This window comes from Falco cherrug, chromosome 1 (genome assembly GCF_023634085.1).
Source record: "Falco cherrug isolate bFalChe1 chromosome 1, bFalChe1.pri, whole genome shotgun sequence".
In the NCBI taxonomy this organism is placed as follows: domain Eukaryota; kingdom Metazoa; phylum Chordata; class Aves; order Falconiformes; family Falconidae; genus Falco; species Falco cherrug.
In genome coordinates, this window is record NC_073697.1 from 18,824,775 (window position 1) to 18,840,948 (window position 16,174).

The 16,174-nt window shown below is 46.0% G+C and overlaps 1 protein-coding gene across 13 annotated transcripts in view; it reads left to right on the top strand.

The window, feature by feature from the left end:
• The first annotated feature begins 90 nt into the window (after window positions 1–90).
• SEC31A (SEC31 homolog A, COPII coat complex component) overlaps window positions 91–16,174 on the top strand; it is a 45,255-nt gene continuing 29,171 nt past the window's right edge. For 9 of the 13 annotated variants that reach the window (XM_055712590.1, XM_055712603.1, XM_055712610.1 and 6 more), the window contains exons 1-13: window positions 91–309; window positions 596–830; window positions 1,449–1,531; window positions 2,082–2,205; window positions 5,216–5,414; window positions 6,762–6,857; window positions 8,810–8,950; window positions 10,273–10,415; window positions 11,376–11,475; window positions 12,726–12,887; window positions 13,074–13,226; window positions 14,606–14,848; window positions 15,437–15,511. In XM_055712590.1, coding sequence (XP_055568565.1) covers window positions 1,453–1,531; window positions 2,082–2,205; window positions 5,216–5,414; window positions 6,762–6,857; window positions 8,810–8,950; window positions 10,273–10,415; window positions 11,376–11,475; window positions 12,726–12,887; window positions 13,074–13,226; window positions 14,606–14,848; window positions 15,437–15,511 — 1,515 coding nt within the window. In that variant the 5' untranslated portion in view covers window positions 91–309; window positions 596–830; window positions 1,449–1,452. The remainder of the gene's footprint in view (window positions 310–595; window positions 831–1,448; window positions 1,532–2,081; window positions 2,206–5,215; window positions 5,415–6,761; window positions 6,858–8,809; window positions 8,951–10,272; window positions 10,416–11,375; window positions 11,476–12,725; window positions 12,888–13,073; window positions 13,227–14,605; window positions 14,849–15,436; window positions 15,512–16,174) is intronic. The other 4 variants (XM_055712631.1, XM_055712633.1, XM_055712654.1 and 1 more) reach the window with 2 other exon arrangements.

The following is a 16,174-nucleotide window of genomic DNA, read 5'->3' on the forward strand; positions in this document are numbered from 1 at the left end:
GAGGTAGCCAATGACAAGCGGCGATCCTCGCAACCAATAGCAGCAGCGCCACCGTCTGTATATATAGCAGGGCCGGGAAAGCGCGCTGCCTTTCCCGCCGCGGCCTGGTAGGGGCGGGGCTGCTGTGCGCGGCTGCCCGGTGCGCCGGGGCCTGTGCGCGTGGTCGCTCCTCCGCGCCGAGGCGGGAGCCGCAGCCGCGCCATGGGGCCGGGGCAGCGCCCGCCCCAGGCACAGGTTCCGCCCGCTGTGCGGCCGCAGGCTCCGGCGGCGGGAGGTGGCAGCGGAGCTGTGCTCCAGCTGCTGTGAGAGGTGGGTCAGGGGCTGCGCCCGCAGCCGGCGGGTCGGTACCTCAGGCGTGCGGGTGCTGTGCTTCCCCCCCGCGCCGTCCCGCGAGGCGGAGGAGCCCTTTGTCGGCCTGGCACCTGTCCGATGATGAGCCTCTCTGCTGTTCACATCATGACAGCGCCGTGATTACTGCTGTTGAGCTGAGGAGGACAGGCGGCCCCGGAGTCCCCCCGGCCGCACCCGCTTTCCCCCGGTTGCTCTACACCCCGGCGGGGCGGCCGCCCCTAATGTCTGTCTCCCTCTTTCCCAGGGCCGACCGCTGTTCCTGCCCCCAGGAGCCCGGAGGAGAGCCTGCAGGAGCCACAGGCACGTCCCCCCGCACACCGGCCGCTTCCCGCGCCGGGCGGCCGGCCGGGCCCCCCCCACTCCCCCCCCCGCCCCGCGCCCGGAAGGCGCCGGGCGCGCCCGGAAACAGCGGCCGGAGGCGGGGCCGTGGCTGCCACGTTGGAGCGGGCCGGGGCCGGGTGAGCGGCGGGGACGCGGAGGTGAGGCGAGGCGGACACCCTCACCCTCGTTTTCCGCCTTTTTTCCCTTTAATTCCGGGGCGCCCGTGCCGGTGGGCGAGGCGGCCCGCGGACGCCGGCCGTGCGCGGTGTTCCGACGGCGGGCAGAGCCCCGGGGTGCTCAAGTGAGACCCAGAAGCGGAGCGGTGGGGGCTTCGCAGCGGTGTGCCGCGCTCCGAGCCGGCTGGCGGCGGGGGTCTGGCGGGGCTTTGCTCCAGGCGGGTCTGCGCCGTGGGTCGAGGCAGGGGGCTGCCGTGGGGTGCCCGGCGTGTGCCTCCATGCCACCAGAGGAAGGGTTTTCAGAGCGGTTGGAGCTTTGCCCACATTTTCCTTTATTATGGTCTGTTCAGCAACTGTCAGTTTCCTCTGTGTACCCTCTGTGTTATTATGCCAACGGAGAATTACTCATCCCCTTCCTCCTGGGTGTGCGCTGGAGGGGATGGCTTTGGGATGTGCGGATGTGTGTCTGTCTGTGGATATCCTTAGGAAAGCAATCACCCTGGCAGCTTCTGCCAAGTCCAAATGCAGCTGCTGAAATTGTGGCAGTGCCATCTCCCCTTGCTCCCTTTAAGCGTTGTTTTTCTTGGTTTTATTTTTTAGTGAAATGAAGCTGAAGGAAATTGATCGCACTGCCATGCAGGCATGGAGCCCTGCCCAGCAGCACCCAATTTACCTGGCTACAGGTGAGCTTCTGGGAAGTGTGTGCTAGCAGGCCTTGGACTACGTGTGGTGGCTGCCGTGAAGTGGTTGTAACTGAAAGCTGTAGGAGTTATTTCATGTCCTGAAGGCAGGAGCGGGGTATATGCTGTGCTGTCTTTAGTGGAGTTCTCTAGTTGTGTCACGCGTGAAAAAAAGCTTTACATTCTGCAAGTGACAGCAAACATCCTCTTCTTGCTGCCAGTGTAAGTTGACAGCAATCTGAACCACTAGTTTTCTGTCTCCTGCGGCTCATTTCTAACTTTGATCATTTTCTGTGCATCGTCATGGGGGGGAGAAAAAGCACTTGCCCAAAGCTTTTCCTGTTCTTGCTGGTTAAGAAATGCCTAGAGGGGGAATCATGGGGAGGAGAGCTATATAGAACTACATCCAAATAACAGAAACAGAAACTTGTCCTCATTTCACAATCCTTTTCGCATTGCAAGGATGATGTTTTTATTCCCCTCCTTGTACTGCTTTTGCAGTTGATCTTTTGTGTATCATGGCTTTCTCACTGCCAAGCATCCTTCTTTGCAGGTACATCAGCTCAGCAGCTGGATGCAACCTTCAGTACCAGTGCTTCTCTAGAAATATTTGAGTTGGACTTATCGGACCCCTCACTGGATATGAAATCCTGTGCCACCTTCTCTTCCTCTCACAGGTAAGCAGCGGGGTTGTAAGGGAAAAGTAATGGCTGTAGAATTGTTACACGTGTGTGGAAAGGCTGCTTTGTGAGGTTTATTTGCAGTTGTTAAGGAGAGGAGCAGAAGTTCAGTGCTGAAGGATGAAGGCACCTGAGTGTCATTGCTGTTGTGGGACAGTGAGATGTCATTGTGAAGGCAGTGAGCTTGGACTCCAAGGAGCTGCAAGCAGCTCATGCTCTGACATAAACCTGAAAAAATCTTGCATTGGTTGGTAGGTTTGAGTATGTATGCAGGCCATTTATCTTCGGGAGCCTCTGCGATTCTTCAGAGAACAGAAGGAAATGTGAAATTATGACAATGCAGTCACAACTTTTCACATTGCCCCATCCTGTTTGCATTTAGGTATTTCAAGGAGACTCCTGTAACGTAACTAAACTGGGTCATGTTGTGTGTGTGTATTATCATACCTCGACCCGCAGCTGGGAAGCCAAGTTCCTGACTGTGAAAGTCCACTTAACTCATAGTTCCTTACCATGCATTTGTCCAAGGAAATAGTTAGCATCAGAGCATCCAGTTTCCATCTTGGAAGCATTTGTAGTGGCTCTCTGGTGGCTATTTCAGTGGCTACTGCTTCTTGTGGGTAAGCTGAAAAAACTTGGGTGGAAGCACAGGATGTTTCTGTGGGTAGATGAGGTGGTAACAATTTCCATTGCCATTGGATTGGATCCATGGCTTTTTCATACCAGCCTCAGTGTTGGCATAACCACTCTTTTCCCTGGTGACCTGAAATCATGTGAGTGGAGGTGCAGGCAATTACAGTGTTTTCACAGTATGTTCAAGTGAGAATTTGACACTTCTAGAGAAGCAATTCATCTCCTCCACCTCTGACATGAGCAGAAAGGAATTGGACTTGAGTCTTCGTTATCTGTGCTAAACAGTTAACTTTAAGAACTAAGGACCTACAACTATTCTAAAGTTCTTGACCACGTGAAGTTGGCTTGTTTCCTGGAGGCTGTGTTGCTTATGAACGACTTGAGAGGGGTTGAAATTGTGTGCAATTGCCCACAGTAAGATTGTGACCCTGCTTGAGGATGCTCTTCTGATTTCAGTAGAAAATGGTTGTGGTTGCTTTTGCAGGAGGAAGCACAAGGTGTTAGGCTGCTGGTTTTGTGCCATGTCAGTTTTGTTGTAATGATTTGTGGGGCTGGCAGAGCAGTTGTGCTGGCTGGCAGCTCGAAGTCTGTGCCCTGCAGTTGTCTGTGTTTTAGTACATGGGGCTCCTGAGAAACCACCACAGCCTCTGTTCGATGCCCTGCACTGTGGCCAAAGCTGATGTTAACAGGTTCTACTGACCTGCTGGGAGCAGGATGAGGTGCTTGGTCTTTTAAAATTTCCTGGTTCTACCTAGCTTTAACTATGACTGGGATTTTTCAAGGCTTGCCAAGTGTCTTTTGCTTACTGAATTTCAAAAAAATACTCCTTATAGCCAGGGTGCAGTGCTGCTTTGCAAGTACTTCCCTTAGTGAGCAGCACAAGAATTTGACTTTGCTCCAGAAAATGCGTTACAAGGGAAGTTGATTACTATTTTTTTTTAATTAAGGATAACAAGGAATGCCCCAGCTAGCAATGTATATGCCAGGCTTTATTTTGGTTTGCAGCAAGTGAAAATGTCCAGGTGGTTAAACCTGCAAAAGATAAATCCGGCAACAAGCTTTGTTAATTGTCCTTCAAGGAAAGTTTTGCACTGTTTTTATAGAGCTTTATGTTATCTTGCAAAGAGCAAGGGGCAAGGAGAAAGCAATTGCACAGTTAACTGTTTTCTGTTCCTCACTGTTTTCTGCCTTCGTTTTGGATTATCTGAAGTCCCCTTGAATCTTGCTAGTGGTGTAACACTACTGCCCAGACACCTCTGCTGATCACTTTGTTTTCTTGTAACCTTGCAGTTAGGTGCAGAAGTTTAAAAATTGTACCCGGAGAAGGGAATGTCTGGTATTGCAGACCCATTTCCATTCTTTGGTGAACCCACACTGTGACCTGAACACTGCAGTAGGAGGCTGAGCACTTGGCTGTTATTGTATTTCTCACCCAGTATATGCTCTTTCTTTCTAGCTTTCTGCAGTATGTATTTTACCATGGTGAAGTTGCTGTGACCTAAAGTAATTACTTGAAGATTGTCCAGAGATAACAGAGATTAATAACAACACAGTGAATGCTAAAGTAACTCCTTGCTACCTTCCAGTCAATGTGGGTTTGCTTTTTGCTTGCATAAGAGCTGATAAGTGTGTGTTAATTTTCTGTAGAAAAAATTCATTCTTTGCGTGGTTGAATACACAGGCATGCTGTTTTGCATGTGCAGCAGGTTCATTTAGTTGACGGAAATTTGGGTATTTGCCGATGGACACGGTGGTGTGAAAATAATTCATTTCTAGTAGTAGGTTTAATTCCTCTTTATTTAGTATGGTTAACAGATTGTGGTCCAAGAGATGTCTGTGATGTGAATAAACAACTTGCTGAGCCTCCAGTATAGCAGATGAAACACTTGCACATCCAGAAGCACAGATACAGAAAAGGATTTGGAATTTTTCTAGTTCCATCTTTTTCCTCTCTTGTATGGAGAGTTGTTCACAAATAGCAGAGGTTTACCTCCAGGCTGTGGCTGAATGGACTTACAGTCCTTACTTCAATTACTCCTGTTTTTTTTCAGAGGTGAGCTCAAAATCACATGCAGTTGGGAGCACTTACCTGATTTTGCAGTCAGGAGATGAGAGATGTTATTGGTTCGGTATGTCGTGACTTTGTGTCTTGATAATGAGCAGAATTGTGACACTTTGTACTTACAACCCTTTCCATCAGAAATACAGAGACTCATTCTTAAGGAGAGCTGTGGGCAGTCTTTTCTCTGATCTGTGTGCTCCATCTGTTAGCAGAAGTCTGGAGGCCTTAGCTGGAACGATCAAAACGGGGTGCATCAGTGTACGTGGAGTCAGTGGTGGGTGATTGTAGACTGGGGACCACTGTGTCTTACAGGTACCACAAGCTGATCTGGGGGCCGCACAGCATGAACTCAGGTGAAAGAGTCTCTGGAGTCCTGATTGCTGGAGGTGAAAATGGAAATGTCATCCTGTACGACCCAGCCAAAGTCATAGCTGGAGATGCTGAAGTAGTAATTGCTCAGAAGGACAAGCACACGGGACCAGTAAGAGCACTTGATGTCAACATGTTCCAGGTTGGTTTTCTGCTGCTCTTCTAGATGAGTGGCCTGTCTTAACTTGTAACTTTAAATGTTTCTGTCCCCTTCCCCTCCCCTGAAAAGCATGTGTTTGAGTATCTGTTTGTATTTAGTAGGAAAAACCTGTCCTGTTACTGGTATTTCAGGGTGGGGAATGAAAGATTTTAAGGTGTCTGGTTCATTCCTTCCACTTGTCAGTTCACCCTGTCAATTTAGTGGATCTTTTTAGCTCAGCTTGCATTACATGTAAAGTAGAGGTGGTTTTCTGTGGTATTTTAAGCTAGTCTACGGGTTTTTAGCTCCTGTGTACTGTGCCAATATTGTTGTTATCGCATGGGGAGTATTTACATGCTCTCACTCATGTTTCTGGTGACATCAGAATTTAGGTACCCCCTTTGTGGAGGGTGGGTAGGGTCAGTCTTCAAGACCTCTAAGTATTATTAAGTGGAAAGAGGAGACAGAACAGGAAACAGGGTGATGTGGCCTCTCTAGCAGAAGAGCTCTCAAAACTGACAAGCTTTCCTCCATCACTAATGAGCATTTACTTCCTTCTAAATACAGTGGATTGTTTTTTCCCTTGTCCCCACCAGCTGCATGAGAATTCAGTTGAATTAGTTTCCTAAATAGCACTTCTGTCCCTGCACGCTTGCTTTCAGCCATGCTGCCCTGTATTCATTGTGTCCTCCCTGAATCACTTGCTTTTCCTTTCTGCCTGTTATGAAGTCAGGACTTGCTTGTCCCCAGCTAGCCGCAGTGTGCGATCAAAGGGTGCTCGATGCCCTCTGCTCCGGTCACTCTGCCTGGACTTCTGCATCCCAGGCACAGGATTGCCCTAGATGATTGTCCTCGCTGTGGGCAGGGTGCTGTCCACTGCTGGAGCCATGAATGCCATGCTGCTTCCAGCCAACCCTGCGTGTTGCCATCTGCCCAGAGCAAAGCTCTGCGGTGCAACCTGCAGTGGCAGTAGCTGCACCACTGCTTCCTCGTCTGCCCCCTCACAGAAGTGTCATTGCTTTTTGCTCACCCGTCCACGGTTGCACCTCTGCAGCCTCCTCATAGGTGTTTGCCAAGACCAAAATCCCTATTCTGTGGAATGGTTATTCACTGCATGGCATTCCAGTCTAGTGCAGCATGTGGATTTATTTAATTAGCTCAGTCTTACCTGAAATTTAAAAAAAAAACTTGCTTTTTTTCCACTAAGCTGGTCTGTGTGAGCCAAAGGCTGTATCCTAAGCTGACAGGAGAAATTGGTACAGTCCTGTGGGTCTGATGCCTCCCAGCAGCTAAGACTGTGAATGCTGATGCTGAAAATACTCTTTTAACATCTATTAATGTGTCTTACAGACTAATCTGGTGGCCTCTGGTGCTAATGAGTCAGAAATCTACATCTGGGACTTGAACAATTTTGCCACACCAATGACACCAGGAGTGAAGACACAGGTACCGGATTTGTATTTGTTAAATGCTGCGGAGCAGACTAATGAAAAATATGCTGTCACTTAAGCTGAACGCTCATTGAAGCATACAGTTCTAAAGGTGACAGGTGGGAGGAAAGCCTTTTGAAGTCTAACTGGGGTAGCAGTTAATTGTAGTTAGGCATGAGCTATGTTTCTGGCAATGTTAGATACAGCCCTTAAGGAGTGGTACAACAGATCACTCTGTATCACAATAAAGAAAAATAGGTGTCTGCATGTTGTTCTCCAGTGGCTTTCCCAAAGGCCAGCAAAAATAGGCTTCTATTGGTACTTAATTTTTGTAATGTGTTTATTGGACTTTCTGAGTCTAATAAAAGGAGTTTGAGATGTTTTTCACCTTCTGACATGCCTGTGACTCAAAGCATATGGCAGCCCATGTCTGTAAGGACACTACTCTGAGTGGCAGCCTGGGGAGCTTTCAGAAGGAAGCCAGTCATGACAGCACTGTTTTGCCACACATCGTCTCTAGCCGTGACTTTTTTTTGCCCAGCTCCATACAAGGATGACTGGATGCTGTAGCTTTTTTAGCCCCTGGAGTGTGGTTTCCTGGCTGTGCCTGCAAGTGGAAGCATGGACAGGTTCGCGTGATGAGTGGTTTGCTCTGCTTTCTGTGCAGCAACCCTGGGTGTGCAGTCATGTTTATCCATAGCAGACCTGCAGTTTTGGCTGGCTTCACAAGCAGTTGATAGACATCTTCATGTGGTGGGATTTTATTTTTTAGAAAGTTGTGTTTGGCTGGGGAAAGCTTAAGTATCCCCTTGGTCTTTGAGAAACGATGCATTTTATCAAGCAACAACATCAAGCAGAGTTTCTCAGATTACACCACTTGATATATCCAGAACGGTTACACGTCTTCCAGTCTTCCTCTGCATGTTTCACTTATGCATGAGTCTGAAGATCATGAAGGTACAGATTGAGGAAAATAGAAAGAAGATAAAAAGCAGCTACTGAGAAGTCAGAAGATGAGGCAGTAGGCTTGGCCAGTTACCTTCATTTTTTCAGGGAGTGTTTAATTGCTATGCTTAAGGGCCAGGGTTTAGCCTGTGTCCCTAAAAGATGATCTAGAGGGGGCAAGAGGGGAAAATGGGACGACACACAACAGCCTTTAGTACTTTGGGCCTTGTCAGGGAGATAGAAGAACAGGAAGAAACTGTTTCAGTGCATTTCTGTAGCTGTTACAAAAATTGCACAAGAAGTTTGTGGTTACTGGAAAACAAGTTTATTACCGCATGAAAATTTGGAGATAAAGTGAGAAAATGGGATGAGAATTACTCTTCAAAGATTTTTAATTTAAACTCTGTGTATTTGGATACTTTGTTTAGTCAGAGTCATTTATTATCACGTGGGAATTTTGGAGGACACTTCAGTTAAAGATTCCTGTATAAGATTCTTATGTCTAACAGTAATTTTTTTAGGCTGGGGAATCTTTTAGTCCATATGCTTAGTGACAGTTGGAAATAGTGCAACAAAGGCTGAGTTAACATTGCTTTTAATTCTTGATCTAAAATTAAGCAGCTGAGGGGGGGTGTTGTGTTTAAAAAAATACCTAGAATTCCTTCAAGCAAGTTTTTAAGTCAAAACCTAATAATCCAAGGGAAAAGGGCAGTTGATATACCTGGCTATAATATTTCCATAGAGTAATTTGCTGTTCTTGAAGGCAGTTGTGCTTAGTTGTCTTTAAGTGACTGATATATCATGTTGTAAAGCAGAAAATGCAGATTTTGGAGAAATACTAGCAGTTTATAAATCAGGATTTTCAGGCATTCTACCCTACAGCATGTGTACATAGGAAACCAGAACACATGCAATACCTGGGATGGGTCTCCTTGCAGATGTGTCTTTTAGCAAGTCCTGAAAATAATGTGTTTTGAGTCTTTGATTTGGAAAGACTGAGACAGGCTGTTCTCTGTGTGTCAGCCTCTTGAGGACATCAGCTGCATCGCATGGAACAGGCAAGTCCAGCATATCCTGGCATCTGCCAGCCCTAGTGGCCGAACTACTGTGTGGGATCTCAGAAAGAATGAACCCATCATCAAAGTCAGTGACCACAATAACCGGGTGAGTTGGCTCTCGCAGGGGTGCACAGATGCTTGTGGAGAGGTGTGGGGTGCCTCTTAGCATGTGGGGTCAGGTCATAGCACCCCTTCTTACGTGGCATAAAGATACTGGTGCCTGGCCCATTCTTATACAATGTACTAAATATCTAACGCATTCTCTTAAAAGGCTATGTATATGCGGAGGGGTTGTCATTAATTTAAACAAAAATAGGCAGATGCAGACTGAAGCAAGGCAAGGCACTCAGATTTTCTATTGGAGTGACACATTAGTTTGGAGAAAGACATTACTGATCTGTCTGGGGTTACCACAGAAAGATACTTTTTTATTCAGCTAGTTAGAAATTACATGTTTTGTGTGCTTGGAGAGATGAGGTTGCAGCTGACATGCTCTGGGTGAGCTTAGTTTCATGGAGCAGGTGACATGTCATGACTTACTGCTCAGGCAGAGAGGGCTTCTTCCTTGCCATCACAGCTGGGTGAGCACAAGGGCTGAGCCCTGGCAGGACAGTGGTGACTGATGGAGCTGGGACCTGTGTTTCTGCTGGTCCAGACATGGAAATGGAAGCAGGCTGCAGCTGAGCTTGGAGAGGGCAGGGTCTGTGGCAGAGGGTGCCACAGAAGAGTGTTGCCATTGAGTATGTTACAAGGGACACTGCCTCATACAGTCATAACCACCACATCTGCTCCACAGCCAGTGTAAATGTAAAAAAAAAATAAGCCTGTTGAACTTGTGGAGAGTGACACATTTGTATAATTTTGTATATTTTAAAAGGAATATTGCTATAACAAACTATGAAGATGTAGTAAGAGTTCATAATGAAACGTACAGATGAGTGCTCCTGAAGTAACTGCTTGGTCACTGCACTTTTATTCTGATAAATTGTGTAACTCAATGTATGTTTTCATTGCCTAACATAACAGCAGCACAGTAGGCTGTCTTCATCATGTTATTGTAGTCTAGCGATACAGTGTTTACATAACCTCTGCCTAATGACAGCTTTTATTAAAATAGCAATAAAAGTAATAGAGAAGAGGTTTGTACAGAGGGCTTTACTGTTTTCTTGCATTAGAACATAGGACTGTGAACAAGACAGCACAAAGTCCTCTCTTTGAGAGGACCTTCGGAAACTAACTGCAAGTTCCCTCAGTCACAAAAACAAGAGTATCCCAATCTGAATGCAGTCAAAAATAATGCCCAGAAACACAGCTGCAAATTCCCTTGCAACAGTGTCTTAGCAAGCACGTAGGTGTATTTAGGCTAGTTGTCTTTTGTCCTTAGTGCTGCTTAGTTCTTTTACGCTGTGGCACAATGTTGTTCCTCAGATGCACTGCTCAGGCCTGGCGTGGCACCCTGATGTTGCTACCCAGATGGTTTTGGCCTCAGAGGATGACAGATTGCCTGTGATTCAGATGTGGGACCTAAGATTTGCCTCCTCACCACTTCGTGTTCTAGAAAACCATACAAGGTATGAGACTTATGTAGGCTGCTGCTCCATGGTGTTTGCACTGTTGCTGACTGTGCTGGTTTGTACATCTTACTCCTTGCTGCCTTCCCTGAGCAGGCTCACTGGGTTGGAGGTGGCAATTCCAACAGCAGGTACTCTTACATGCTGGCTTCTTGATTAACTAACCCTGTGTTCTGAAAGGCTTGACTTTTTGGGGCCTGCTGGTTTGAAGGGAACATAAGCCAAAAATAATTTAAAAAAAAAAAAAGTTCCTGCCAAAACACTGAAGTTGCTATTTTGTTTTTACACTTTGAAAAGAGGGAGCTGAGGTGCAAAGAGTTGGTAATTTCTTTGCCTGAGTAACAGACTGAAGGTGCAGCTGGGCACATCCTCACCTGTGGACATGCATAGTCTCTCTGCCCATCAGTCCCCTAAATGCCTTAAATTTGGGTACAAAGGAAGATTTTTAAGTTCTCATCCCTCCTGGATTGTTAGTGAAACTTTCCTTATTGCCTAAAACCAGCACTTCATTTAAGGAGAGAGAATAGCAGTTAAGTCTGTGTTGCAGATTCTAACAAAACTGCTGCCACTGGTTCTGCTGACTTGAATCTCCTGCTAATAAAAAGAAGCTGACAGATGTTGTAACCACTGACCTTACCTACAGGTTTGCACACTTTGTTAATCATACTGCAGGCAAACAAACCATTTTGTTACACTACTGTCTGTGTTCTCCCACATGACTATTGCATTTAATTTTTCAGATATGATAGCTGTACCTTTATACCTCTTCATGCAGAAAATAGAAAGCTTCTATTTAAGTGCTGATAACACTGAAAAATTTCTGCTCCTGTAAGAGTAAGGGGCAAGGAGGGCATTTTGAGGTGGAATGCTCAGCTAGTGTAGAAACTCAACTTACAAATATGCTTTGTTTATTACCATTTTACACTTATGCTAAACTTTTGGTTGTGACTTTTCATGCAGGGGTATATTGGCCATTGCTTGGAGTATGGCAGATTCGGAGCTGCTGCTTAGCTGTGGGAAGGATGCGAAAATTCTCTGCTCCAACCCTAACACGGGCGAGGTATTGTACACACATTGCGTCAAAATATTTCTGTTCAGAGGTGGCACAGTGGCTTAGGCAAAGCGGGTGTTGGTGTGCTTGCATTCTTAAGAGTGATGCTTCTGTGGGCTGTTTCTCCCTGTCCTGTGTAGTTTGGTATATGTGTATTCTGAGCTTGTTCTGGTGATGCAGGATTCCTTCCTGGTATTGCTGATATTATACATTTGTCCTTACTGCTTCTTTCCTGCAAGTAGTAAGGTCCCTGCTAATTATAAGTAATAGAAATAGCCCCACTAAACATAAATATTTGCTCCCTACTCTGTTGGTTTGGGTTTGATGTGGCTGAATTACTGTTGCAATTGCCTTTTCCCTTCTGTAAGTGCAAGAGCTTTTACAGAGACCAGAGGGATTTCGTAGGTTACTACAATAACAGGAGATCAGTGAGGGCCACTTGAATGTGTTCCCACCCTGCCCTTCTGGGCCTGAGGATGCAGATCCTTTTTTTCAGATGGTCAAGGGGCACACAATCAAATTATGAGAATGGCTTCAGGCACATGGGAAGTCTCTTTGCCTGCCGTTGGCAACAATCCTGGAGAACAGAGTGGGAAGTGTTTCTAGAATTCAGACATTGGCCCAGAAGTGCAAAAGCCATGGGGTGGTGAATGAGTTATGAGAGCTGGATCCTGTGCTGCTAGGAAGGCTTTGTGTGGATGAATCACACTACATGTTTTTATTCAAAACAAACTATTTCCTGGGAGACAGCAAGGCAGTTAGTGTTTTGCTCTTTGAGTTTATCCTAGGTTATGGTTAAATGTCAGCTGCAGTGGTGGGCTTCTCTGTTCCAGGGAAGGAGAGGCTGTCTGCCCAGAGTGCAGGTCTTAACTTTTCCAGTTTTCCTGGGAGAACACTTGCTTTGGAGCCTGCACATGTCTCCATGTAGTGTGTAGAGAGACCCAAATGAGCTCTGAACAAGCTAGCATGAATATTGTCAGCAGTTCACAGCTTGCAGTGGGACAGCACAGACATACCCCACCTGCATAGTTTGTCTTCTGTCAATTAAACAGAAGATTTAATGGGAGAAGAAGGAAATTAAGCAGTAGTGTGTGATAATTTCCAATTTGGCCACTGTTAGTCTCTGTGGTGATGTGGAGGCTGCTGGGCAATAGGAAGAGCAGACCAGTTCTTTCAGGGCAGAGAGGAGAATTGTTGCTGTTGAATGTGGTGCTCTGTAAAAAAAGTCCTGATTTGATGGACTTGTTTTTGCTGCCCAGGTGCTGTATGAGTTGCCCACAAACACACAGTGGTGCTTTGATATCCAGTGGTGCCCCAGGAACCCTGCTGTCTTGTCTGCAGCTTCATTTGATGGGCGGATCAGCATTTACTCCATCATGGGAGGCAGCACGGATGGCTTGAGGCAGAAGCAAGTTGACCAGGTATTGAGAAATGTTCACCTATGAATATGGACAGGCAGTGGGCAGAAACATTGGCTTGTGGGAAGTCTTCAATTGCTGTCTGCAGCCCTGCTTGCAGGAGTACCAGTCCGGTGCAAATAAATGCTTATGTTTAGTTTACTGGAGATAACATCACTTTTGTTTTTTTCCCCCCTTTTCTTATCAAAGCTTTCATCATCTTTTGGGAACCTTGATCCGTTTGGTACGGGACAGTCCCTCCCACCCCTGCAGCTTCCCCAGCAGACTGCCCCACAGAGCATTGTTTTGCCCCTAAAGAAACCACCGAAGTGGATCCGGCGACCTGTGGGAGCATCGTTCTCAGTAAGCAGTAGACAAGGCTGGGCATAGTTAGGCAGGGAGGGAGATGGTGGTGCCACCAGAAAAACACTTGAGAGGGGAATTCAACATTGTGCTCCATCTGGGAGAACATCCCCTCCCTGTGACTGTGTCAAGAGATGCTCACAGCAGCTTCCAGACAGGGAGCTTGGGGAAAGCAAGCCAGCAAAAGTGTAACAAAAACACTTGGGAAAAAGAAACAAGATGTGGTGTTGCCAACAGGCACTTGTTTCTTTTTTGGAGTAAACACTTATACATTGGGAGGGGGGAACAGGGCTTAAGTGGGCAAGTATCTGAGACTTGAGTGCAGCTTGAAGCTATTATGTGAGTCTGTGGTGGAGAATACTCACATTAACTCTGATCAGGGTAGCAGGAGTTGCTGTAGCAGCACATGGCTGGGTTTCTCCATGGGTGGTTGTTTTGCAGAGGAGCCAGGTGAGAAGGTGGCAAGGCCCTGCTTTTGTGAGAGCAGAGTTGTCTGATGTTTGGCTCCACCTTTAGCTTATTTTCTAGACCCACCGGCAATTTCTTAGGGTTCTCCTGAAGATTTTTAGCCTGTCCATTTGAAATGGATTTCTTTGCCAAAATACTTGCCAATTTTCAGCATTGTATGTCTGCTTATTCACAATCTGATGCACAAATTATATGCAGTTTTGTCCCAGAAGTGCGGTTGCCTAGCCACTGGCTGATGTGTCATTTTATAAATTTGTTTACTCCCTCATTCATCCTGGTTTTCCAGGGGCCAGCTGTCAGTCTTTTTCTTGGGTAGTCTTTTTGCAATGCTTACTTTGTCATTTACTGGCCTGGCCTGTGTAAATTAACTTTAAGCTGTAAAATGGAATAATATTACAAGCCATTTCTAATTTTTTTCTTCTGTTTATTTTACTTCTCCAAATGCTGATAAACTTACTGCCCATCTCTCAGTAGGCTTTTAACTAGTAAACAGTGTGCCAAGAGCAGGGTAGACATCATACTTGAACATTTATGTAATGATGCACAGGTTTATTTGGTAATTACATTGCAATATAATGAGATACTGAGTTTATGCTGCGCACTGTACAGACCCACAGCTCTAGTTCTCAGTTTCTAGTCAATCTTTTGCTGGAGGGAAAAAGGCACAGGAGCAGCTGCTCATGAATCTTATTAAATGTGCACCCACTTATCCAGCAAGCTTCTTACATGCCTAGAAATAGGGGAGAAGCGGGGTGGGTCATTGAGTTGATGTCAGGAATGTTTGTCTGTTGGATGATAAGCATACGTATGCTATATAAAATCACGTGCATACGTATGTGTGTCATACTTTTTTGTATACGCTTCAGTGTATACTTACGTCTTTATATACTGCATGTTCACTTCAATTCCAGTTTGGAGGCAAGCTGGTTACATTTGAGAATGCCAAATCTCAGCAGCAGCCAGGCATTGAGCAGCAGCAGCAGCAGCAGCGTCACCATGTCTACGTGAGCCAGGTCGTTACAGAGGAGGAGTTCCTGGCCCGCTCAAACCAGCTGCAGGAGGCTGTGCAATCTGAAGGCTTTGTCAGCTACTGCCAGAGGAAAATTGACATGGCCCAGGCTGACTTTGAGAAAAACGTGTGGGCCTTCTTAAAGGTAACAGGATAACAGCAGTTCAGGAGTTCCCCAGTGACTTGAAAAGATGGTGCAAAAATGATTCCTTCTGCAGATTATAGCAGAAGAGATGCTGGGAACAAAAAGTGTAGGCTGTGGGATTAGATACCATAAGGCCTGTTGTTGGAGGTGGCCCACCAGGAGAGAGGGTCCTCAAGGCCAGGGCTGTTGGCAGTGTTTGTGAGAAATCATGGCAGAAGCCAAAGCTTGCAGGAAGGTATCCTGTGTTTTTTGACATCCCCCACCAGTACATCTTTGCGCAGGGAGCTGGTGAGAAGGAGTAAAGCTTTGGGATAGCTTTAGATGTGCTTTTCACTGCTCACTATGATCATTTAGAGGTTTCAAAGTGAAACAGATAAGCAGATAGTTCACCTGCAATAACCAGGTTGAAGCTTTATTTAACTGCTTGAATGCCCAAGCCACTCAAGACCTTTTCAGTTCTCTTCATTACACTCTGTCTCCCCAGTCACTGGCTCTTACTGGGTAATTTGTGCCAGTCCAGTAAAAAGCCAGCAAGGGAGAAAATGGAAAAACTGTGAATTGCAATATATTCTTTAACTTCTTTTGAAGGTGAACTTTGAAGAAGATTCCCGTGTTAAATACCTTGAGCTCTTGGGATACAGGAAGGATGATGTGAGGAAGAAGGTAAATATGCCTGGAAGCTGTGCTTGTGTTAAATGCTTTACTGATGGGTGTATCCACAGAGTATAGCCTAAAATGTTGACGATGCCATGTTTGATCGAAGTACTCATTTACTTGTGGGAAGAGCACTTAGCAGTATCCACAGGCTATTCAGTACAATAAACACTTTTATACAACAGTATTTTTGGTGTGTTTCCCAGCAGATGGAGAGCTGCAGCACTGTCAAATACTAAGTAGCCATAATACAACTGTTACCCATGGTGCCGGGACCTCTGTTTAAACATGGCTGACTTGAACAGTTGTATTATTTAGGGAATTCCTTTGTTTCAGAGCACACTAGAAATAGTCCTCTGCTTTTTAAATTTTGTCTAGATAAACAATTCATGAGTAGCTTTGGAATTCTTACAGCAAGCAGTTTGCTGCTTTGAGGTTTTTATTAGCATTGTCATCTTGCAGTGTGGATGTTGAGTGAAAATTTCAAAGCATGCAACAGACTTCAGAGGCGTGTCTGCGTCTGACTGTCCAATGTTGATCTGAAATACTTACCCATCAAGAAGCTTTGATATTTGTTAGTTCAAGCTATTAATGTAACTTCGTTTGACATCCCTCTACTTGTAGCATCATGGAATCTGGTCTGGTTTTAGGCTTTCTGGTTGAAGAATATGT